Here is a 24,656-nt window from a genome sequence, read left to right as displayed (position 1 = left end):
GCAAAGATCGAGCGTCGAAAAGGGCGCCGCGGACAGAGGCGCCGACACAACGTGAAAAATACCGGAAATAAGAATCGCGCAGTGCAGCGGCGCAGAGCGTTTCGAATATCGCGAGAGGCATGTGCGCGAGTGAATATCTATCGCGGAGTGACATTCGCGTATTACATATCCGTGACGATAAGCGTTGACGAATCAAGGACGCCGTGAGAATTTGTAAAAATTGCGCAACGAGAAATGAAGGGCATTACGCCGGACGAAGACTAGCCGGCCAGGTATTCCGTGCGTATTTCTGTTCAACGTCACGAATGAACAGAGAGAGCTCCCTAGCAATCGGACCAGTTGGCCCGGCAGCGTCATCGGTCCACCATGTTTGGCAAAGCTACGGTAGTGTTGCTCCTGAGCGGCGCAGCGAGGAATACAAGATATCTGTGCAGAAATGGAGCCAGGAAATACACCCAGCAGCCGGGTTACAGTCACAGAAAAATATCGCGCGAAACGATGCGTCAGAACTACTTGAACACCAAGGCGAAGTGTGAATGTGAGTAGAAAACTTTATTCCCTCGATGATACGTGAGACGCGATCGCTGCGGTAACGGAACGACGCGAGACGCGAGAGCACGCGGCCGCCTAGCGGAACCTGAGATTCTAGTCGCGTTGCGCAGGTCGAGAACTTGGCGCATGCGCGATGATTATTAGCTGGTAGCCTAGCCTAGTCTCCCCGATGCTCCAGTTCGATGATTCGAGCACGCGTGCTCTCGCTGCTCTTCGCGATTGATCCGCGTACACTCGCGTTAAAAAATGCGAAACTGAGGCGCAACAAGTGTTAGCGAGATGCATTTCTTGTACAGTTTAAAATACGTAATACGCGATAATTGTTACTGTATTATTTTGTGTATTTTGTTTTTCAGATGTATTGTATGTACCTGCAATTCTCATTGAATGTAGGTTGTCTTATTGTACTTTATTTTCAGCGGTCTAAATGGATTATGAAATATAATAGGAGCACGAATAACCGGATTATGATACATTTTTAATTTAAATTTTCAACGTTTTTAAATTTTTTTCAACAGCTTAGGACGTGACACACTATTGACATTTTTTTTACGTCACTGAGAATAAAGTTAAGTCTTGTGTATATCTATAAATATTATACTACCCCAACGTGATAGCGTACCTAACAGACAGACGGGGAAATACAGATTTGGTCGCGGTTAAGGTGACACTCCCGACCAACGAAAAACGGTGGAGTTTTCAGATTTGCACGTAAAACCGTGGTCCGAAACAACATTAAATTTCATATGGCCAGTTTTTACCGATAGAGTAAAATATCACTGTTTTTGAGTATTATCAAAGTCTACGCAGACTAACGTGAAAACACTGGAATAAGATTACTTGAAATCTTTTTTTTTTTTGCAAACATGATGTATTTGAAATAGTGTTTCTGTAATTGAATTACCACTCAATGTAGGAATACAATTTCTAGAGTTATTTCCGCATGAAAAAAATGTTGTTTACATATTTCTTTGACATTGCATATAGAATTGCACAGTCTGCGACGTTTTCACGTCAGTTCTGCGCACTGATCTCTACATTACACGAGTAGGCTTCAATAATATTCAAAGTAACTGAGTTTGTCGCGGTCGGTAAGGACTAACGGTAGTGTCTTCTTAAACAACAAAAGTTCACTAAAGTCAACTCTTCTTTACCGACCGCGTCGAATGTCACTTCGAGTGTCAATTCATTTGACTATCGTCAAAGCGTCAAAAAATATGCTATAATCGATCCGAATCAGAGTTCATACGGTTTTGGATTCAGGAAAATTTTTATAGTAATTTCACCCGTCTGAAACACCAATGATCATATATCAATCATAATTTGCAGTATTGTTAATTTACGTCGATGATAAAGGATAAATATTTTCATTGAATTTATCTGAATTTAGTCTAGTTGCTGACTTTGTCCCACTGTTGTATCATTATTTAACCCAAACTATATACGTACGTACAAGTGTTATAATCTTGAGTATTGGTATCGAAGAAACGAACGTGTTTCGAATGCTGTGTAAACAATGCGTGAGTAAGCTAGCAATAAGATGCAAAATTTCACGGTATTCAGTGTATTCGTATCATAGCAGTTTCATGGCAGCTTGATTCTGATTGTTTACCTTTTATTAATTATGTATATCCTGCACAATTTACTATTAAAAATTTCTGGCCAAAAATATTACGAATGATGATTCAGACGCCGCACGATTCAGACCGTCAATCAAGTTAATTGAGCTTAAATTAATTAGAACAGTATTCTCTGATAAAGATAATTCCATAAAACCTGTAAATTCAAACTGCAATAACCCAGGCATAGATTAAAAACTTTCGAGGGATAACATTATTTAGAAATTTGGTTGTTTAATGCCAGGGCATATTGGTCGCTGAATTTCGATTAATTAAAAGTCATTTCTTCTTACTCCTCGTTTTTTTAATACTCGCATTTCTTGAACAGGTCTTTATTAACTTATTGCTCATAAACTAGTATTAATTTACATTGACATTTCAAATTGAAATATTTGGAAAAAGACAAACTATTGGAAAAGCTGTAAATAAAAATTCTTTCTGGAAAGAATAAACTATGTGTACGAAAGGAATGATAATTCGTCAAAATTGGACATTCATAGCACATTTGGTCATGTTGAAATATTACAATATTAATAATAATATTACCAACGACAAGACAACGACAATGACATGATTTGTTTGAATCTGTCAATAACTGGAGTGGTACAGTTCAAATTCGCGGTTCTTGAAGTTTGTGTATGGCGAGGGCATATTTTTGTGCTTAAATTCAACCCGATCATTCGAAGCTTGGTGATTTCAATAAATCATTGCGTACGATGAATAAACAAACAATTATATAACAGTTTTGGCGAAATGAATATTTATTTTCGCGATAGCATTGTCGGTAGGTAATTCATACGGCACGGTTCAAATTCCGTTTAGTTCAACATAGAGTGAGGGCATATTATATGTTACGTGCGTACCTTATACACAGAAATATGCAGTTAAAATTGCGTTTCTGAATACATTATACAATTTGTACGTACAGAACTTTGTAGAAATATTTTCAACGGCTCACATCCTTTATTCTATCCTCGTACAGTCAAGTCAGTTTTCATCATTTATATTTGATCATTGGATAAATATTTTTTTTCTTTTTGTAATTTATTCATTTATTAATTTTATCCCAACTCTCCAACCTTGTACTTCATATTCTTGTCAATTTAGTTGTAGGAATAGAATGTGCGGAGTGTACCATAAAGTATTGTCGTTCATATCATTATAGACTCTGGTCAATGCAGGCTTTCCGTTGTAGTAATGATTTTTGTGCTCAAAACGTGAAATTCTCGTCCCTCTCTTATACCCTCAAAATTAAGGATTTTTTATATCATTAGAGAATTGATGTGACTCCAATTGCAAAAAATTTGTGAAACATCATTGGAATTGCAGTAAAGTATAAAAGTTGGTGTATGTCGAAGCCTTAAAATATTTTTAGGCTCAACGCCAAGCTAGGTACCGTAACACGTGTTTCGCCTGGCGTGCAAAATACTTGAGCGAAATGTTCTTGTCAAACATTTGTTCACGTAACACGTTGGATCGTGAGAGTTTCTAGTATGACTGTTGCCGGAACTGTTGCCAAAAATATACAATTAGCATTGTCGTTGTATCGGGTGACACGAAGAAATGACATTTGACGAATGTGAAAAATGCCGATCGATTCGTGTTTTGATTATCTAATGGTAACCAGAATTAAACAAATAGAAATGAAGAAAATTAATGCATAAATGAATTATCAGTGATATGCACATAAAGGTAATTCAATCTTTATGAACCATTTCAAACCTTTGTACATATTTGTTTCTACTACTTGTAGAGCAAATTTTCATGATTTTTTTTTTTTTGCACAAATTTTTCCTAAAAAATCATTACCATTTATTGAAATTTCACCAATCCATACGATGAAGGCTCGTGTTTTGAAACGCTGGAAACCTCTAACATTTGTAATCAAATCAATGACCGACTTTGAACCGTATCTTCAAGATAATAATTACACTGAATTAATTCCTCATTTGCATTTCATTACGATATCTTATTGAAAATCATTAATTTGACATATGTGTGTATAATATATGTACTCGAGTTTCGAAAAACGGCAAAACAGTTCCCTCGAGTAGCTTCTCAATAACTAAACTCTCCCATCATTGTTACAAATCGCAAGTTTCGAACGTTTGATTGCCAATTTTCTAATTCTATGGTCGATAAATGTCTTGACCAGACTGTTTGCCCAACATCTTCAACGTCGTTACCGTACGAAAATCGCAAGATATAACCGCCGTTAAGTACCATGTCACGGGGCCCAAGAGTCCCATAAAATCACGTAATCCCTCATCTAATCACATATAATAGGGTTCTGCAATTCGTCCCCTCTTCCGTACTCATTACATATAATAGCTCGTTGCACGCATCCGTGAGTTTATTTATACACGTGCAATTTTTTTTCGCGATGTTACATCGCCGGTTTGTGTAATACGTCTGCGAAAGATGAAAAACGTATTCAACTCCAATTCCTTAACTGCAAAATAAATAGGAACGCAATGCAGCGGTCGTAACTCGCTGATCAAGATTAGTCAGCTGGGCATTAAGCTATTCCAATCATCACCCACTGACACTGATACCACTCGTCGATAAGAGCTGTGGCTCTGAAGTCCGAACAACGGAATCATTAAATACTTATACGTGGGTAATTGTGTCATCCACAGAAGATTTAAGAGATGTAAATTAAGCTGCCATTGTCGTTTAGAAAATTTACACGGTGATGAGAATTGGATCATAGTACTTTTTGCAGAACCTACGATAGTAAACAGAAACAGCAGCCTGGAGCGAAAAATATTTATTCCATGCGACAACCGTATCAGTTATTTTTTTTTTTTCACATCATTAATTGCTTGGACAGAAAATTGAAAATAAAATTTACGCAGTCTACGATTAGTATCCCATTGGCTTAACAAATGAAACACCATATTATAGTTCTAAATGTAAGGTGAAAAACATATTATAATTTTCGAATTTTCATGGAAAATATATCTATTTTGAAAAACTCTAACGTGTATGGATTTTCAACGATTGCATACTTTCATCCGTTGAAGATAAATAATTACGATGCCAACTCTGAGTATCATTCTAAAATAGTACTGAAATTCAAAATGTTTTAACTTTCTCTAAAAATATTCTAAACCGGTATGGAAGAATATAATTATAATTCTAGTTTTCACTAAAATCCAATTTTGCACCCAGAAATCTTTATGTATCGTTTAATTTATAATTGCAGTACGTCATACTGATTTACAATTACTTATACGTGCCTACTTTTATGTTTCTATGAAGTTTCTAAAACATTATTTATTCGATAGTTGATTAAAAATCCCAATACATATACGTATAACGTATAATGGTTATACGATCATTAAAATCACCGTAAAGACCGAATGCAACATAAATCATGCCTGTATAGCAATTTCGTAAAATGCTGTTTGTCCCACTTGCGTCGTGTAAACTTTAAACCTACCCAATCAAAACGCACGCTGTCAAAAAAAAAAAATTATCTACAGTTTCCTGTATTTGTTCCAACTGATTTTCAAACCTGCAAGTTTGCGTGGATATGCAGAATATGCGCACCAACAATAAGTTCGCAACTATCTCAGATGTATTCAATTATCAAATCGTGATAAAAATCGCTTGACATTCATGCGGCAAACGTGAGAAACTGCAAACATATATCTACTGCAATATTTCAATGCATAATTCAAAATCCTCGTGGAATGTAACATGTGTATAAAACTATTTTTTTTTTTTTTAAATTGATAAGAGAATGTAATCATACTATGATACATGCACTATGTACGATGTATTGAAAAATAGTAGAAAAAATACCTGTAATACATAGCTACCCAATTCAACGGCTAGATGAATCGACCGAGACGTACACACCTTTATGTTCAAGTATGAATGTACGTGTACAATTCTACATACGTGATCCACATAAGCAATTGGGTGTTACCAGCCCGTTGCCGAGTAGCTTACATATATGTATAAACGTGAGTATACATGCCGTGTTGAATATGTACGTGGTTGTACGTGAAGTGAAAGCACGTTTATCATTAGCCTGCAGGTTGACTGGTCATTAACACCGCCTTGTTTTACTTATCGTCGTCTGAAAATCAGTAACAATTACTGTAATTGTATATTATGTGTACAACGTGCATGTCAGTTTTCGAACACGTACGGGGTATTATTTTTTAAAATGAACAAGATTTTGAGATTGATTTTTAGTATTTACTGGATTTTTAGTTATTTCGTTTCGCCTATCGAAAGAATGAATGAAAATGTATTAGCTCGTCAATAAGCATCGCTCTATCCACCAAAAATTTTATGGAGTGAATATTTCACATAATCCGAAATGAACCGTTTTTGAGAAATGATCTTAAAATTTATATTTAAACAATTGAAATGTAACCGATTGTCTGTCTATATTGGTACTTGTCTCAGAATTCGTAACAAGAAATCAAAAATTCAAATTTTTTTACGTCACAATTTAAAATATTTGTTTATTTTCATAAGATGGAATGTTTTAAATATTTTACTATGTGAATCTACGATCCAAGAATCAAAAGCAAAAAATGTGTCGAGACTTTTTTAAATATCTTACTTTCTCATATCGTTTTTGAGTTAGTTTTAAATTGTGAAGAATTGAAGCAGGAAATTTTTAAAAACTTTGTAACTCGAGAAGAAATTGAGGTAAAATTTTTATTAAATGATCATGATCTGTACTTTTAATAGGTGGAATGAAATGAATCAAAATTAAGCACACAAAAAATTCAGTCTTGAAATCTTATTCGATTACAAAAATAATGTTCCATATCTACATGCATGGATGAGAGAGATTTTCATCGCAGTCTTCATGGGTGCGAAACGAAATGTTGAATTATTTACACGCCGATTATCATTTCGCATAAAATATGTATAATGTATTATTCTCATGTGGCAAGAAAACTGGTAATTAAAATTTAATTCGCTGAACTATTATTAATTCCATTTCACATGTACCTACACACGTGCTTATAATTTCCAAACATTTCCTTTTATAACAATCATCGCTTATATCTGTAGTAAAGCCTACAGCGACAGTTAGCGATAGAAGTAAGAAAATATTTTATTTACCGGACAAAAATTAAAGCGTTGAAAAATGCACGATTAACGGTGCGAAGAAATATTCAGCTCGCCAATTTTACAAGGAATTTGCAAACCAAGTGATGATTTTATGTTCCGTAATAGATGATGCATTTATATAATTTTCCTTGGTGGCCATAGATTAGGAACCTTTCAGAATGTGGCCGATAATAAATTTGCGACAAAAATTCTCTTGTTTAGCAAAAAAATTACCATTGGACGTTAATGCAAACGGTGTTTTCGCGTGCAATGAGCTCGACCTGGAGGAGGTGCAAGTCTATGGCTTCGATTATGACTACACACTGGCATGTTACAAACCGTCGATGGACTACCTGCTCTACAACCTGGGACGCGACATGCTCATTCAAAAATACAAGGTGACAGCATTTTTCTTATCCATAGCCGACATTTTTTAGCACAACTTCTTCAAACTATTTATCACATGTTTTCTGATTTATTATTTAGTAATACTTATTGGGTACTGTATGATTTCATTTAAATTTGTGTCGGTTGCTCTGACGATGAGTCAAATACGGTTTCCAAGAGCATGGTTTCAATTACATTTCTATTTTTTATTTCTGAAACGTTTTCACCAAAGTTTGTAAAATTAGACACAATGTTGTGCAAACAAATCGCACAGGCGTACAAAAATGTTCTCTGTCAAAGTCTGAACTTTGTCGATAAGCTTTTTAATATATTTCCAACTTGATATTGTCATTTCCCTCCATTTATTCTTATTTTCTAAACTTTCTTGGAAAATTTATTTCTCTAGTATACCTAGAAAAACGGAGTACTGGTGGAAACTAATTTTTAACTCTCTATAAATATATATCAAAGATTCAGTGACGGCGAATCGACTTCACTTAATTTCAGGCACATTTTTACTTTCGATAAATCCAATAGAATGTTGTCAGTAAAGCATAGAGTTTTGGGAGCAAGAAATTTCATTGTTTCAAATGAATCTTAATAAATAGCAGACAAACCTTCTATTAGTTTCATATTCAACTAAAATTGGGTTGCTTCTAGTGATAAATTTTCTTGGGTTGAATCAAAAAAAAGAATATGAGAGTATGTATTATGAAAATATGAGTTTTTTTGGGTGAAGGTGAAAATATATGAATATCAGGGAATAAAACGGTCACAATAAAAATTTCGTTACAAAAACGGTGATGTCAAAACAATGTTTCAACATTTCGATTCTACGGCATAGGAATAGAAGCTGTGAATTTATTCAAATATTAATTTACGAACAAGTTCTTATAGGCGGAAAAATCCTCTACCGTGATTAATGTAACATATTTTGAAAAAGTGTCTGTAATCATCCAAATATTAAAGCATTGCGACATGCAAAATCTGGTAATTACGTAATTTGGCTAAGCAGTATCCGGAGGAAATCGGGAAGCTGGAATACCCGGAGGGATTCGCAGTTCGAGGTTTGCACTACGACATAGAAAAAGGGTTACTTTTGAAACTGGACAGTTTCCTGCAAATTCAGCTCGGCACAGTGTACCGGGGTTTACAGCGGGTGCCTGATGAGGAGGTCTTGAGGCTCTACAAAAACAGGATAATACCCATCGCCTACGTAGAGGCACCGAATAAACACACTCAGGTGATGAATAATGGAGAATCTTGGAGCGCATATTAAATACGATTGCTGATTTTTCTCTTTGTTTTTACCATTTCCGTTGCATGTCATCTCCACGTTCCACCCGTAGCTAATAAACGGACAGCGGCGACTCGACCAACCAGATCTCATGAGTTTGTATTTATGTTCAATTTGCTCGTTTTGTTGTCGAATGTATCTACTTTATTTCGTTTTTCGGTAGTCAAAGAATCAAACTTACTTATTTCGTAGCATTTTATTTTTCCATTCAATTCCACATAATATCCCGTTTTTTTCATATTTGGCGCATTGCAAAATAGAAGAAAAAAATGTACATATGTATCGGGAGTTCTGAGTTTGAACTTTTTTGTGAAATTTCATGTTCATACCTAAAATATATAACAACCGTTTTCGGTATTCAATGAAATGGTGACATAAGGAATAACGTGAATTTCGAAAATTTTGCGTACACGATATAAATTTTAGCTGTGTTTAACATGAGTTTCTTTTGATTGCATGAGACTGTTGAATTTGGAAACACGAAATTTGGATTGTGTTCTAGACCAAGCAGGTGAGTCAAAATTTGAAATATAATAGTCAAGATAACTAAAAAGAAATAATGTGACCGTAGGAAATGGCAAAACGGTTATTTATTTCATATTTATCACATATCGATCGCAGGATCCACGATCAACGAAGATGGTTCAACTGGCTGATCTGTTTTCTGTACCAGAAATGGGTCTCTTATGTAACGTTGCTGAATACTTTGTAAAAAATCACATCGACTATCATCCCGAGATACTTTTCCGTGATGTAAAGGTGAGAGCGATGTAAAACTTTTGTGATTTTTTCCACCATAATCTGAAGAATTAGCGCACATGTTGACGTTCAACAGCACGCATTGCATTGGAATTGTATCGTTACAGAATTCGGTGCAAAGCTGCCATCCAATAATGCACCAAACTGTGGTCAAGAATGTTGGCGATTTTTTGGAAAAAAATAAGGACATGAGAAAGTTTTTCGACAGATTGAAGAGCATCAAGAAGAAGATGTTCCTCGTGACCAACAGTCCGTTTCCTTTCGTGTAAGTGGATTTATTGTCGCTGCAGAATTGAAAAAATGCACGTTGCAGATTTATGATCCATCGATCAGAAAAGATCGCTAACTCCGTGCAGAAAAGTATTGGTTACCGCCCAGTTACAATTTGTAATCCGAGTGATATGAAATCATAAAAGACAAATCACCCATTACTTCCTATTTTGTAATTTATAAAATGTAATTCAACTTTTTCTCACTTAACAAAATTTCGTTTTTATTACAAAATGCGACATATTTTATGTTTTTATATTTAGTATCGATGAATTCGAAGCTTCACTCGAGGATACTTGAATTGATATTATTAGTTTGATATTTAGTCAGGGAAAAATTACAATTTGCTCAGATAAAGTCAGGGATACGTTACAGAATATTTATGACTATTTTTAGTGGCCAGCACAATTTTATCTACCTCCAATTACAAATTACAATGTAATTTTCACTTATACTGTCGTATAAATTACAAATTGTACATTCCTAATTGATAATGAACGTATTACAATCTTGCGGAATACTTGTGCAGAAACGTCGGTATGAAGTTCCTGCTGGGTGAGGACTGGAAGGATTACTTCGACGTAGTTATCGTTCAAGCTCGAAAGCCTCGATTCTTCACCGACGAAACGAGACCACTCCGCATATACGATGAAAAGAAACACACCCTGCTCTGGGACCGTGTAACCAAGTTAGAGAAGGGCACAATTTATCTCGAGGTAAATGATCTGTTATCTCAGTCTTCGTCCAAAAATACTAGAAATCAATTTGAAAGAACGTGTAAGAAAATTGGTGTATCGTAAGGGAACGGTCAAACAACTCCAAGACATGACGGGCTGGAGGGGACACCAGGTGTTGTACTTTGGTGATCATCCTTACAGCGACCTCGCGGACGTTACCTTGGAACACGGTTGGAGAACGGGAGCCATCATCACCGAACTCACCGTAAGCACACGTCAAAGTTTTCGTGATTTTCGTTTACTGATTTGGTCCTCCGATTCATCATCTTGTCATAATCTGTATCGATACTAAGAAATGTCTCGAATTCGATTTTTTTTTTGCATCAAATTACTTTTAATTTCCAACCTTGATTTTACATTTGTCTAATTATTTTATGGCACAGTTCTAACCGAAGGAATCAAAAATAGACCATGCCGAACTTTTACTTTCAACCATTTCTTAAAATAAATCATTCAAGTTGTGTTGAGAAAACCATAGCTTTTTGCATCTGAAAAAGTTCACACAAATGATCAAAGCCGATGATGTTAAGATGGTTGGTTGGCGGAAATCAGTACCGTGTATCAATTTCATTACGAGACAGTCGTACATCGAGTATCGATCAATTTATTATATTCATCAGATACGAAAATTTCTGAGATCATGTAAGAATAAAAAATACTGGAATTATGAACAAATTTTTGAAAACGAATCTTCTTAAAATGTAAGGTGAATCGAGATTCCAGTTCTTTCTATTTCTTTCAGAGGGACTTGAATATAAATTTCATTTCAGCACGAAATCGACAATCTCAACGATCCAGAGTTTAAGAAAAACGCGAATTGGCTGCAAATGCTGACGGCGTTGATCGAGGATCACCAGGATTACGAGGGCAAGGAAGCGAAGGTTCAGTTGAACGAATGGATGCGAGAAAGGGATAATCTACGCAACGATATCAAACGCGTATTCAACCAACAGTTTGGTTCAGTCTTTAGGACGTACCATAATCCGACCTACTTTTCTAGGCGTCTCTTTCGTTTCGCGGACATCTACATGAGCAACATTACCAACCTCTTAAACTATTCGACCACTCACACCTTTTACCCGAGGAGAGGAGTCATGCCCCATGAATACACTAACTATTTCGTATAAACCGTGCGCAAACCGAGCCAAAACCATCATGCGGTATAAAATATGCGTTACGAAATTGATCTCGAAATATTTGGGACGAACGCATCGTATTTTATTCTTTCCCAAAAAAAAAGAAAAAAAAAGATAATCAAAATTCAAACGTATTGAGAAAACAGAAAGAAAATAAGCATCCTAGTTTCCTTCCTTTCAGATTACAATTTAAGATCGACCTCACACTATTAATACGCTTAAATTTATCCGTAAGAAGTTGACGAAATTTAATAGTTTTTACAAATACAATTTTCCTTAATTGTAGTTTATTTTTCCCCAGTAGTAGAAACGTTGCGTGAAATTCAAATCCTGTGGGGAAATTCAATAGCTTATTTCGTAGCGCTACAGTTTGTTCAAGTTTATCGATAGAAATACCTAGGAATGTCAAGATTTACTTTTACGTTGAAAGTGTTGCCAAAGCTTAAGTTGAGTTATAGCTTATTATGATTAAGAACTAATTGAATGATCGATCGATTTATATAATAAGTTGACGCTACGTTTGTCTGAAACGAATCGTACTCTTATCGTTGGACGTTTGCAAGTACAAATAGATATGTAATGCCCCCGAGTAACATCGGGATATCTCAATCAATCTGATCGAATAGATAATTACAATTGATAGATATAAACGTACGAGTATTAGCAATGATCGGATAAAATATTCGTCAGATATTAATTTATTTAGCTAGAATTTACCATGGGTAATAAAAAATGATAAAAATTTTATTTGTGATGCGCGAAGTGAACGATGTTTCCGGATATTAACTGAAATCGCAGTATCTGATTTTCGATTTATTCATAAAAAAGTAACATTACACACGTATTGTAATTACAAATGAAGGCACGCGAAGTTAAGGATAATAACTTGGAGTTCCAGACATTTTTCTATCGGTTGTCAGACTATTACCGGTTTCTAGAGTCTGTTGACATCTTGTCATTATTACATCAATGCCAAAATTTGAGTTTAGTAATAATTATGAACAATATGAAATTAAAAAATTACAATACTGCGTTCTTTTCCGTGTCTCGATATCATCATTTGGCTTGAATAGTTGCGTATCTCATGCCAAATTTCAAACGTAAGATAACCGTTACTCGTAGATACTTAAAAAATGTTGAAACGAGTCATTATGCATGTTACATACGTACTATAAGAAAAATTACGACATACCTAATCGAATACAAAATGTGTTTGTGTGCAACGTGTCTTCTATATCAAACGCACGAGTACAAGTTGTATATTCAGTTCAGACCACATTCGGTTTTTGATAATACTTTGCAGCTCTAAATATTTATCAGAGTTTTCAGTTTGCGGAATCTATTTTTATTGTGACTAAATTGTGCGGGAGTCTGAGCCGAATAACCAGATTGTATCCTTGTGAAATCCTTACCTAATCACTATAGGTACTATGTACATATAATAAAATGTAACCACCACCGCGGGATAAGTTTTATCGTCGGAACACTGCCTGGGATGAATAACAATCCGAATGATGAGATTAATTACGTAGGTTCTGTTTTTTTTTTTATGTCAATTATAGCTTTATTTTATTATAAATTAATTTCAGTATGAAGTCAATTAATTGTTTAATCAGAGCGTAGTAAGCGGTCTGGGTGATGTTTAATAACTATCAGAAACAATTCAAATGAAGCGTATTAATAATACAATAATCCAGTCTCGTTAACGTGTCGTGACAATTTGAACAATCTTTATTGTGAATGTTCGGCAGATTTAAACTCCCATACCGTTGTCACTGGGAGATCTGATATCATCGATCTTCAATATCATTTTCACTAATTGCGTGGCAAGTAAGATTTGCTGCTGCTTACTCTTCAAAGATTCGATGACGTTCTGGACTTTCATGTCTGAAAAATAAAAAAAAGAACTTTAATTTTAAAGATTTCAGTTTGTTAAAAACGGATTTGTTTACATAGAAAAAAAAAAGCGACCAAGCAAACACAGAAGGTACATTTTCAACAAAATACACCTACCGGTTGTGCCAACGTTCATGCAATCGATTCCAAGACTAGAGTTTGATTGGGTCAACTGGCGCGCCTTGGCTTCAGCAAGAGCATTGACAGGAGAAAGTCCTGCGTTTTCTGCCAATGCCATGGGGATGGCCTCGAGCGCATCAGCAAATGCACGGAATGCATACTGCTCAAGGGTGCTGATCTTGTCGGCATGAGCGGCGCATGCCAGTGCACAGGAAACTTCGGCTGCTCCACCTCCATAAACTATTCTTCCATCCGTTACGAGATTGCGCACAGCACAAAGTGCATCGTGGATCGAACGTTTCGCTTCCTCAATAATCTGTTGACAGTAATAAATGTGCTTACGGAGTACAGTGTGCTTTAATGAAAGGGACAATGATCAAAAACTATATTAAGCGTCGACGATTTCTTTCGGACTAGAATGAATGCTGCAACTAAACTTAATCAATATTTTATAAAGAAAATTTTGTAACACAATTCGATATGAAATGAATTTTTTTTTATTATCAATCAAATGCTTATATGCAAACTGTACTATTTTTTTTTGCAAGGTGTCTGGCCAGTTAGACGCATTGAATGACATCGCTGAAATTCTCCTTGCCATATTTTTTAACAAGACTATTTTTATAAATTAGGCGTCTGATCGTAATGTGAAAAAAAAAATGCATACTTACCATTTTATTGCCTCCACGAATGAAAATGGTTACTGCTCGTGAGTTTTTGCATTCCTCAATGACGAGCATGCGGTCCTTTGTGGTTCCAAAAGTCAACTCTCTGACCACACCCGCGTATCCCAATTTATCAGGAGTCAATTCTTCGAATCGAGGAACGATACGACCGCCGGTAGCGATGGCAATCAACTGAGGATTGAATAATCAGCATTATAAAAATTCTTTCTATTTGACAATATCTATGATTACAGTTAATTAATGAAGAAAGTGAAAAAACCCTCAGCTCTCATAATCATTGATCATTAGGGCCACTGCAACAGATACGTCCCAAGTCGACTTTGTGCTCAAATAAAGAAGCCCACAATAGGTTCGAAAAATTAAGTATATACATTTTCGAATGAATTAGAGGACTCATAATTAAGAGAACCAGACGCTTGGTTTCGCAATGCTACCCCCTTCTATTGCGCTTTCACATCATTGGGTTGTTTATAAATGGAACTGAATGCTCAGAATTTCGAATTTTGGTAACATGATGGATGATGCATGACAGTCTTCACTTACCTTTGTGAAAAAATTCATGTGAATAAATTAACGATACGTATGTTACACTTTTTGGATTAAATTGACCGAGTAGATTCAATACTTCAAAATTGAATAAATTTCACCGACACTTTTATCGAATTTCTAGATGCCGCAGAATAAAATAAACTTATAAGCACCTCGATTTCGGGACCACCGACCCACCGAACAGCGGGCAGGTGTTCCTGGAGGAGAAGGTGATTGGCTTCGTCGTCAAATCCCCACTGGCAAATAGCAAGCGTTGCCCCGGCTTCTTTGACTTGAGATACCATTTGAGTGAATTTTTCACGTTCATATTCTCGTAATGCTCTGTAGTCCTCTACAGAAGTCACGTCAAGCTTATGTTTAGTTTTCGGTTTTGGCGGCTCAAATGGACAAGTAAGAATTGCCAATTTCACATTCTCCAACCTCTGTAACACATCGAGTATGGAAACAGTGTTATACTCACCGTTTCTAACGATTTTAATAAAAATTTACACTATTCTGCAACCAGATTGTTCAATAACATCACATAGGATGTTGATCTCAATTGAAATTTTAACTGTATAAACTGTATTTTTAAAATGCTTATTGCAAAATCGATACAGCATTTGAGTTTTTCAATTACTCAAATACACGAGAATCAAACATGCTGATAATATGGCAAGGTGTCTGGTCAGGCAGTACATTGAAGAAACTGCTGAAATTCTCCTTGCAGATATATCAATACAACAATTCAAACTGATAGTGCAAAAGTTTAGAAGGTCAAATTTTTACGATGCAAAAGCGGACGCTTTTGTAAGTCAATTTCGAATGATTAGAATTAGTGTAACTTGTTTCTTAAATTAACATATGAATTTGATAATCACGAACTCTGTAAATGCGATTACTCGCAGGATCTTGAATGGGGAAGAAAAAGAAAAAAACGACAAAAAAATCGATCAATAAAAGGCGATAGTAATTACCTTAGGCATTTGAGGATGACTGAAGTCTTTGTCTACAACAACGCCACGAACTAACATTGTGTCTTCAAGGCGTCCTCCAACTTTACCCTCTAGTTTGATCAATTCAAAATTGACGTCTCGTGTCTCCAAATCAGCGACAGCCATCACTGCATTCACAGCAATCTCCGCCATTTGTCGGTGACACTTGTTGATGCTGTAATAATAATGATAAAAAATTAACGAAATACAACACTGGATGTTTGGAAGAATTTGATATGTAATATTGACAAGTTGACGCAATATTATCTCAACTTGCACTCACATTTTGGAACCAAGAGTAGTCATGGCAGTCTTGATTAAAGGTTCCAAGTCTTTGAGGTTGACTGGGAAAGCCTCCGCAATAGTGTCTAAATGGTTGTTCGCACATTGGGCTGCAAGCTCGAAACCATCAGCTATTCGGATTGGGTGAATTCCTTTGTCTAAGAGCTGTTCAGCTTGCTCCATTAGCGCGCCAGCCAATACTAAGGTAAGAGAAGTGACAAAATTTACGACAATATTATGATACAGTGAAGCTGAAGTTTGTGACATTGTATTTGTAAGAAAAATCGTCTTTGTGACTTGGGAATCGTTTTAAATTCAGTAAAGCACAATAATAAAGTATATATGTACTCATGCATCATATTGTCAAAATTGAAATGCTCAAGTTATTCCAAAGTTTGAAAATAGCGAGTTTGCTTTAGTTAAATTGCCCAAAACAGACGAATTTACATAATGGCATGAATACAGATGTGAGACACATATCAGTGCGTGCAGTCAATTAAGAATAGCTGCCCAATGGTTCAGAGTCTCAGATCGATGAAACTTAATGTTGCATGGTTTTTGTATTGTTTACATATGAGTTTCTCGAGACAATCGAGATTCACACGTCTCAACATGCTTCATCGCAGTGTAGAAAGTTCTTTAGATGCGTATATATTCATGCCTAACAGCTAGAGAAGTGGGTGAATTATAGAAATTTGCATCGGATCCTGATAAAAAATTACTGAATTCTGTTGGAGTTTGTTTTATTCCACGGTATGTAGTTTGACGTTTGATTACATATTTTTTTCTGACAATAATTTGATTCAAAGCAAACATAATATGTATAAAAGAAACTCGATCAATATACTTTTGAATAAAACAAACCCAATCGAATTGAAGAATAGATGTTTGAAATTCACCCGCTATTCAACCATTTAGTCGTATATACTTTGTTAATTTACAATCCTTGATTCCAATTCATTGTTACTGAAATTGCTTTGTATTCCTTTTGTTTGTAATTTTCAACTAATATCATCATACCAATTTTTTTTTTCTTATTATTCATCACTTTTGCATCCTATATGTCATTTTTAATGTTTTATGATTTAAATGTAGATTTGATGTTCTTACCAACAACACCAGTTGTGCCATCGCCTATCTCATCATCCTGCGATTGAGAAAGCTGCACCATCAACTTGGCGATTTCATGATCTACGTCCATGTTTTTCAAGATCGTAGCTCCATCATTGGTTACTGTTACATCACCATCGGAGCTAACTAACATCTTGTCCAACCCTTTGGGACCCAAAGATGTTTTCAAAGTATTGGCAATACTCCGAGCTGCCAAGATATGCGACTAGAGAAGAGAGAACGAAATTCAGTTATATTGATATATCATGAGAATTAGTCAACTGCATAATTACACACAAGTACTAGCAACGTACATTTAATTTTAAACTACAACTCCAATGTAAATATACCAATGTATAAGCTTGATCGCTGTACTTATGTTAGATTACAAATCTTCTGTAGAATTGTATCAAGTTTTCACCCTCAAAAATGTATTACAGGTTCTCTTATAACTTATTAGTAACTTAACTATTCACGGTTTACAATAAGATTTTATTGTAGAATGAAAGTTTTTACAGCACTTCGGGTTTATGATATCAACACAATGAAATATTGAAACAGAAATCACTGTTTTGAAATTCTAGGTGGAATTTACAAATGTAGAATTCCGAGAATACGAATATATCTTACTTTAGTGGAATTTACTATGATCTATTGAACTCCGGACAATTTTAAAATCGCAATATAACATTGATTCCTGGAAATGCATAAATGTTGCATTAATCTTACAAGCTCAGACCGCAGTAGTTTAACGAATACTGAGAAAATACTATTTCCCATCTTTCTCTCGTTTAATATAATTAATCAAGTTTACTACCAACCACTCAAAAAATGTTTCAAGATGGCAGAAAACATTTCTTCAATGATGTTTAAATTGTTATGTAAAACTATATTACTTATGTTCGCATCTAAAACTTTTGAAATTTTCACAACCTTGTTCTATTTGTTATGCTTGAGTAACAATGAGTTACAAAAAAACATACAGTAAATACATAGTCATCGAAAAAATACTACCAATAATAATGCATTGTGATGAAGTACAATAACACAATTTTTAAATCATGTGAATCTGTTAAAATATTAATACAGATTGTAAGTGAACTAGCTTGTAAGAAACACATCAGTAAGCGTGGTCCATTAATCGAATCACTCAATGGTTCAGTTTCTCATATTTTATTTTATCTTGCACACTTTATTAAAAATCACAGGCAAATTTCATATAAAAATTTTCCTGTGTCTCAAGGTGCGTAACTGAAAGATAAAAATTTGGATTCAAGTAACATGTTTCAGAAAACACAAAGTCAAAACATACAGATGGACTGGCTCTTCCGCTGTCCTTTGAGTTGAATCTCAAGTTGGACGTGGTAAAAAGAAAGTATTTTCAAGCATTACCATTACTTCACCCATGGAGATGACAAGAAAGTTTTTTTCCAGTAAGGTACTTACTGAAGTTGCAAAAATGTGAAAAGGGTTGTCTATAATTGAATTCTGACAGGAAATAAAAAGTAAGCATAAGATGCAACTGTAATACCGACGCACAGTGGTCCGAAAGCCCGAATTCTTGGCCAAAACCCCCAAAACCGAAAGTTATCATCCGAAGTAAAGCTTCACATATTTGTCAATAGATAGCATTAGAGCTTTGAAATCCAAAAGGGCAGATGTTCATATTCATTCCATGGCCTGTGGTAAGCCCTCGAAAGTGACCATTGTCGAGACTCGCGCGGGACTGTGGTGTGTGCACGCTTTCGAGCGCGCGAAAAAAAAGGCTGTAGTTTTTTCAATTTTCATGAAAATCGAGTCAACCAAAATGGATATTATTCCTCAAGGTAAGTGAATTACATAAATTTTGTGAATGAACCAAGTTTCGGAATTTATGGCGATGATATTTATGATGCAATACGAGTGCTGCAAAATAACCTATTTCATTGAATTGCATTATTATCTGTAGAGAATTAGTTATGATCCCCGGAGATCCTGCGGAGATCTCAACGATTCCTAGTGTGAAAAAGTATAGAGAATGTGAAACCGTTGGCATCGCCTGCTCGTTTTTGCTCCATTGGTCAAAAATACGCATTCTTTGAAGCAGTGAAACGACGTCGATGATGAGAATTCAGATAGCGATTAGTATGTATCTTCAAAAATTATGTTATTTTGTTTTATAAGAAAAAAATCTGTATGAATTAAAGGAATTAATTTACAAAATATCACTTTTGACAAAGTTGTACCATTTTTCACGAAATATTTCCGCCATTTTCGGTCCACCATTTTTAATTTCGCATTTTTGCATTCGTTTTCGGAATCGGCGACCCCGAAAACATTACTAGTATGAATTTCAGCGAATTGGTATCATTTTTCGCGAAAAACATCTGCCATTTAACGTCCGCCATTTTGAATTTTGCATTTTTGTTTTTTTTTTCGGAATCAGCGACCCAAAAAACATTTGTATTATGAATTTCTGAAAATTCGTACCATTTTTTGTAAAAAATATCCGCCATTTTGAATTTCGCATTTTTGCATTCATTTTCGAAACCAGCAAGCCAAAAAACTGTAGGTATAGTAATACTAGCAATTTTCACTGAGAAATATTTGAGTTATTAGTTTTGACCAGGAATTCGGGCTTTTGGACCACTGTGCATTGGTCAAAAATACGCAGTCTTTGAAGCAGTGTTTTGTCGACTCGGTCGGAGCCTCGTGGCCCGCCTCATGGGATTAGTGTAGCGGGGCGACGCACACAACGTCATTCATCGAAACGACGTCGATGATGAGAATTTAGATGGTGATTAGTATGTATCTTTAAAAATTATGTTATTTTGTTTTATAAGAAAAAAATCTGTATGAATTAAAGAAATTAATTTACAAAATATCACTTTTAACAAAGTTGTACCATTTTTCACGAAATATTTCCGCCATTTTCGGTCCACCATTTTTAATTTCGCATTTTTACATTCGTTTTCGGAATCAGCGACCCAAAAAACATTCGCACTATGAATTTCTAAAAATTCGTACCATTTTTTGTAAAAAATATCCGCCATTTCGGGGCCGCCATTTTGAATTTCGCATTTTTGCATTCATTTTCGAAACCAGCAAGCCAAAAAACTATAGGTATAGTAATACTAGCAATTTTCACTGAGAAATATTTGAGTTATTAGTTTTGACCAGGAATTCGGGCTTTTGGACCACTGTGCGACGTACGTATTATGCAGCAATGTCTATAGCCGACTGAACGAATGAGGGGGGAACAGGCACAGAAATTCCTTATATGGTTATAAGACAGAAGCTGTGATTGGATTCATTGTTAAAATGCCAATCATATTTAGCGATAAATTCATAATCGTTGTGAAATTGACGGTTTGCAGCTCACATGAGGGTGTTAAATGAACAACATAATCCCAAAGTTCGAAGTAAAATATCACGAATGCGCGAGGCTCTACCGGTTTACGAACACGTGGCGCGTACAAAATTGCAAAGCCACCACGCGATCAGCACTTTGGTGAAATTAGGTAAATTAGTGTGCACGAAATAATGCAATTTATCTGAATTAATAAATGGAATAGTTATAATCAGTGTGATCAGAAACTTATAACAGAAAATGTAATCAATGGAAATTATAAAACATGTGCATGCCTCACCTTAATCGCATCATTGCCGGTCAAGCGACTCTGCTTGTCTTGATCACGCAAGATAATAAAAGGTCTTCCGTACTCATCGAACGCGATAGAACCAGGAAAAGACATGTTTTGAATGAAAGTAGTTCAAATTCTGTGATGTATGAAAAAAAGTAAACTCGGGCGATCGAACCTCACTACAGACGTGCAGCCATTTGGTCACTCACTGACCACTGCCGAGCGTCTTCTTCCTTCCAGAGTGTTCCACGGTGTGCTCACAAAGTAGAACAGAGTGACCTCAAGGACTGGCCACATTGAACGCAGATGTTTTTTCGAACACTTCAACAAGCACACCAATCTACAGGTGCTCGGGTAGGTTTCTCTCTGTACTAGAGTAGAGTGTAATCAACGTTTGCCACACTGCAGCTATAAATACTCCTAGACAAATTGTTTCGTATGTTATTTCGTATAAACTACTTCAACGCGCATACCCGTCAGAGGTAGGAATAAAGATCTTTGACTTCAATCGAAAAGTTTGTACTCCAGATAAATGGCATTTATCTTCTCGTTTCAGTAGCTGCGTTGATATTCCAAAAAATAAATCGGTCACTAGTTGGTTTTACAAGGTTGTTGCACTTGATCACGTAGTAGACACCAGTAGACACCACAGCGATATCGAAAACTGGTGAGACACGTAACGCGGAACTGTGGTATAGTAATTTCCTATCAGACCAAGCAAATCAATATTCTGACGTGCGTAGACGTCGAAAACACCTAGCGTTGACTGAGAAATATAATGAGAGTTGCCCTAATGGTAAACATTCATCATTTACCATTTAAGTTATTAAGGTTGCTAATATGAATAATCATTTATTTTTGGAATTTGAATGGCAGCTGTGAATAAAAAAAAAAAGTGAATATTGATTATTTATCATGTGAATGACTGATGTTGCTATAATATAGAATATATGCAAGATAATTATTTTAGTCATATTTCCATGAATCGATTTTATTTTTAAAAGAATATTCTCAGGTATGGGAGGGGGGGGGGGGGTTCCCAGGGTGAGGATTCACCCCTGCATCCTTCGACCCGCTTCCGACCGCTGGTCACCTCTGATATATTGCAACAATGTATGTCTGATTATTATTTCTGTTATTCTTAGCCCACCACTGAGATTTTTTATGAATTTCACGCACCATGCATCAGAAAATGCTCTTGGCAACTGCTATGTAGAATTGTACACTCTTGTATACTATAATCGCGAGACACTTGGGCCGGCCTGGTCAACCCACGTGTGCGACGATCAAACTCTGTTATACACGCACTTGTTGCAAAAAATACTATTTTTGACATTTAAAATAGCTCAGAGTGAAGTGTTCTTTCGATTTACTGCATTATGTGAAAACTTGCTTTGTGAGTAGAATTTATAGTACCACTCAGATTAGACCTTTCGTCGGGTTTTTTTGAGCAGCAACAATGTAGGATTAGTGAACTTGTTTACACAGAAGCATCAATGCTTGACAGTGGTATTTGACAGAAGATAAAACTACAATGAAATATCGAATGAATCATTAAATACTTTGGTGAACGGGGTTGATCGAAATATATTACATACACGTAATTTATGAATAATGGAAAGTAAGGGTTTGTAATGATTTGTGATTGCCATGCTTTTTGGATGCCGACAAACTCAATTAAGGCTTGGATTATTTGTACTTTGTTCGAACAAGTACCTGACACGAACGAAGACTTGAATGTGTTGGTTTTTATCCTTTTTGCTTTCCCGCGTTTCGGCCATTTTCATTCAGAAGTAGTTTCAGCTATTTTTACTATACAACGGAGAATCCCCGCATAATTAGTTTGCCTTTGGTGTTTCGCTATTGTAGCCGTTGAAGCAAACTTTCGAGTTCGGTGTTTGAATCAACTGCCGACAGAGGTATCCGTAATGAGCCGTATGGCCACGAAACATTAACTGAGGATATACGTCAGTGAACGTATTGGGGACAAGTTGAAAAAGTGTCCAGTTGTAAGCTGCAAGTAACAGTTCAACAACCCACCAGAATAGCGCTAGCGCAGCAAAAGAACATGATATGAATTAACAGTTGTAGTCGGAGTGAAGAAGTACCCTTGGGAGTGAAGTGTGCTGAGTTCAACAATTCAATATTTCTGGTGACTCAGTAGTCAGTGAAATCGCAGTATACAAAACCTCAACTATTTACGTAGTGCAAAATAATTTAGTACATTCGTTGACTGAAGAATATAAAGACAGTTGCTCTAATGGCTTTGGTGTGACAACCGAAAATCTTCGTGCGCTTAAGCTCCCTTAGATGTTCCAAGGGTAGAGTTGAGAACTTATTGCAGAACATCAGAGAGATACCGATTTCGACATGATGCTGGCTACATTCACCTTCCGAGTAACACAGCTTCGCAATGGTAAGCCCAAGCCAGTACTTGGCCGTCTGTACTTATCGACTTGTCGGCGATACAAGAAATTAATAACGAGAATAAATTTTTTCCAAAATTCGGAGCAAAACAGTCATTTAATTAAAGCATAGGTACCCGAGAAAAGAATGTATACATATTTATATCAGATATAATAATGATGCAGAGACCAAACAGTACTATAAATTTTATAATTTTCCAAAAGACAAACTGAATCATCTACAATAATACGTCTATCATATGGAAATAGAAGAATTAGTCATTTCGAAATGAGATTCTGTTCGACATGCGCTCGATGTATTCCATAACATTGATATTCATAATTATTCGAACAAATTTTCATTTGTTCACTCGATCTTGAATTTTCGTAGGCATAGAATCGAAACGCTGTTTTAGCTAGTCGCAAGTGAAGTACCTACTTTGGGTAGAGCAGCAGAATTGTTTTCGAAGAGTGTTCGTATGAAAAAGAATTCAGAGTAACTGTAACACATCACGGATGCGCTAATTTTGATCGAAATGAAACGGATGCTCCGTATGTGAGACAGTATTTAACGCAGTGTCCTGATTTAAAGACCTGAAAACGTGATTGTCGGTATTTTTTATTTTTTTGATAGGGAGTAAAAGAACGAAGCTTCTTAAAACTTCGAGTGTATTTTATCACACATTTGAAAGGTACGAGCAAAAATTTTGACCATCCAAGTGTCGCAGATCGGCAGGGTTATTAACTGACTCGTTAACTGAAGAATATATCTTCAGTCAAAGGTTGACCATCGAAGAGCCTAGCCGCTTCAGTCGGGAATCGGCAGGAAAGATGAAGTGCGTATTTCTTGTCTGAAATGTAGAAACTAAAATCATTATACATCATGTCATATTATACATAGTATTGAAGTTCGAAACTAGAGTTTGGATGTTCGGATGTGCAGAATGTGACGTCGCCGAAAATTTTTTTTCTCTTGACGTCATCGATCTATATAGACGAAAATCAGCTAACCGAATTCCTCAGTCTGGAAACAACCGCGCAGTAGAGAGGACGTATGAAAACCGCGCTCCGCAGATTTCGAGTACCGGGTTCTCTACCTCCTGAATCCTGCGCTCTGAGTCCACTTTCTGGTGTAACTCGAGTTCCAGGACAAGCGCTGGGTGGTTCCT

General features: G+C 35.9%; 2 protein-coding genes and 1 long non-coding RNA gene across 11 annotated transcripts; 2 read left to right on the top strand and 1 right to left on the bottom strand.

Moving 5' to 3' along the window:
* On the top strand, positions 1-13,065 carry LOC107227343 (5'-nucleotidase domain-containing protein 3). 7 transcript variants are annotated; one of them, XM_046736527.1, is made up of 10 exons: positions 749-822; positions 909-941; positions 7,479-7,654; positions 8,659-8,886; positions 9,443-9,451; positions 9,562-9,699; positions 9,807-9,964; positions 10,499-10,685; positions 10,771-10,911; positions 11,477-13,065. In XM_046736527.1, exons 3-10 carry the CDS (start codon positions 7,601-7,603, stop codon positions 11,831-11,833), a joined length of 1,272 nt encoding a protein of 423 aa, XP_046592483.1. In that variant the 5' UTR covers positions 749-822; positions 909-941; positions 7,479-7,600; the 3' UTR covers positions 11,834-13,065. The 7 variants fall into 7 exon arrangements, with proteins under 7 accessions (XP_046592478.1, XP_046592477.1, XP_046592483.1 ...); XM_046736521.1 differs by lacking the exons at positions 749-822; positions 909-941 and adding an exon at positions 3-538; XM_046736526.1 differs by lacking the exon at positions 909-941.
* LOC124293855 (T-complex protein 1 subunit epsilon-like) lies at positions 12,641-21,319 on the bottom strand. Of its 3 annotated transcripts, none has more exons than XM_046736519.1 (9): positions 20,466-20,472; positions 18,906-19,019; positions 17,460-17,685; positions 16,351-16,549; positions 16,050-16,242; positions 15,246-15,515; positions 14,530-14,715; positions 13,856-14,174; positions 12,641-13,729 (listed from the first exon to the last, which is right to left on the bottom strand). In XM_046736519.1, the coding sequence occupies exons 1-9, from the start codon at positions 20,466-20,468 to the stop codon at positions 13,596-13,598; spliced, it is 1,644 nt and encodes a 547-aa protein (XP_046592475.1). In that variant the 5' UTR covers positions 20,469-20,472; the 3' UTR covers positions 12,641-13,595. The 3 variants fall into 3 exon arrangements, with proteins under 3 accessions (XP_046592475.1, XP_046592474.1, XP_046592476.1); XM_046736518.1 differs by lacking the exon at positions 20,466-20,472 and adding an exon at positions 20,344-20,356; XM_046736520.1 differs by lacking the exons at positions 18,906-19,019; positions 20,466-20,472 and adding an exon at positions 21,089-21,319.
* Positions 19,259-20,362, top strand: LOC124293856. The gene is made up of 3 exons (XR_006903728.1): positions 19,259-19,285; positions 19,408-19,583; positions 20,068-20,362. It is a non-coding gene; the product is annotated as an uncharacterized LOC124293856 (long non-coding RNA).
* Positions 21,320-24,656: the final 3,337 nt, after the last annotated feature.

Source organism: Neodiprion lecontei, chromosome 4 (assembly GCF_021901455.1).
Source record: "Neodiprion lecontei isolate iyNeoLeco1 chromosome 4, iyNeoLeco1.1, whole genome shotgun sequence".
NCBI lineage: Eukaryota > Metazoa > Arthropoda > Insecta > Hymenoptera > Diprionidae > Neodiprion > Neodiprion lecontei.
Note: the sequence above shows the minus strand (reverse complement) of the source record. Positions and strands in the feature narration are given on the sequence as shown.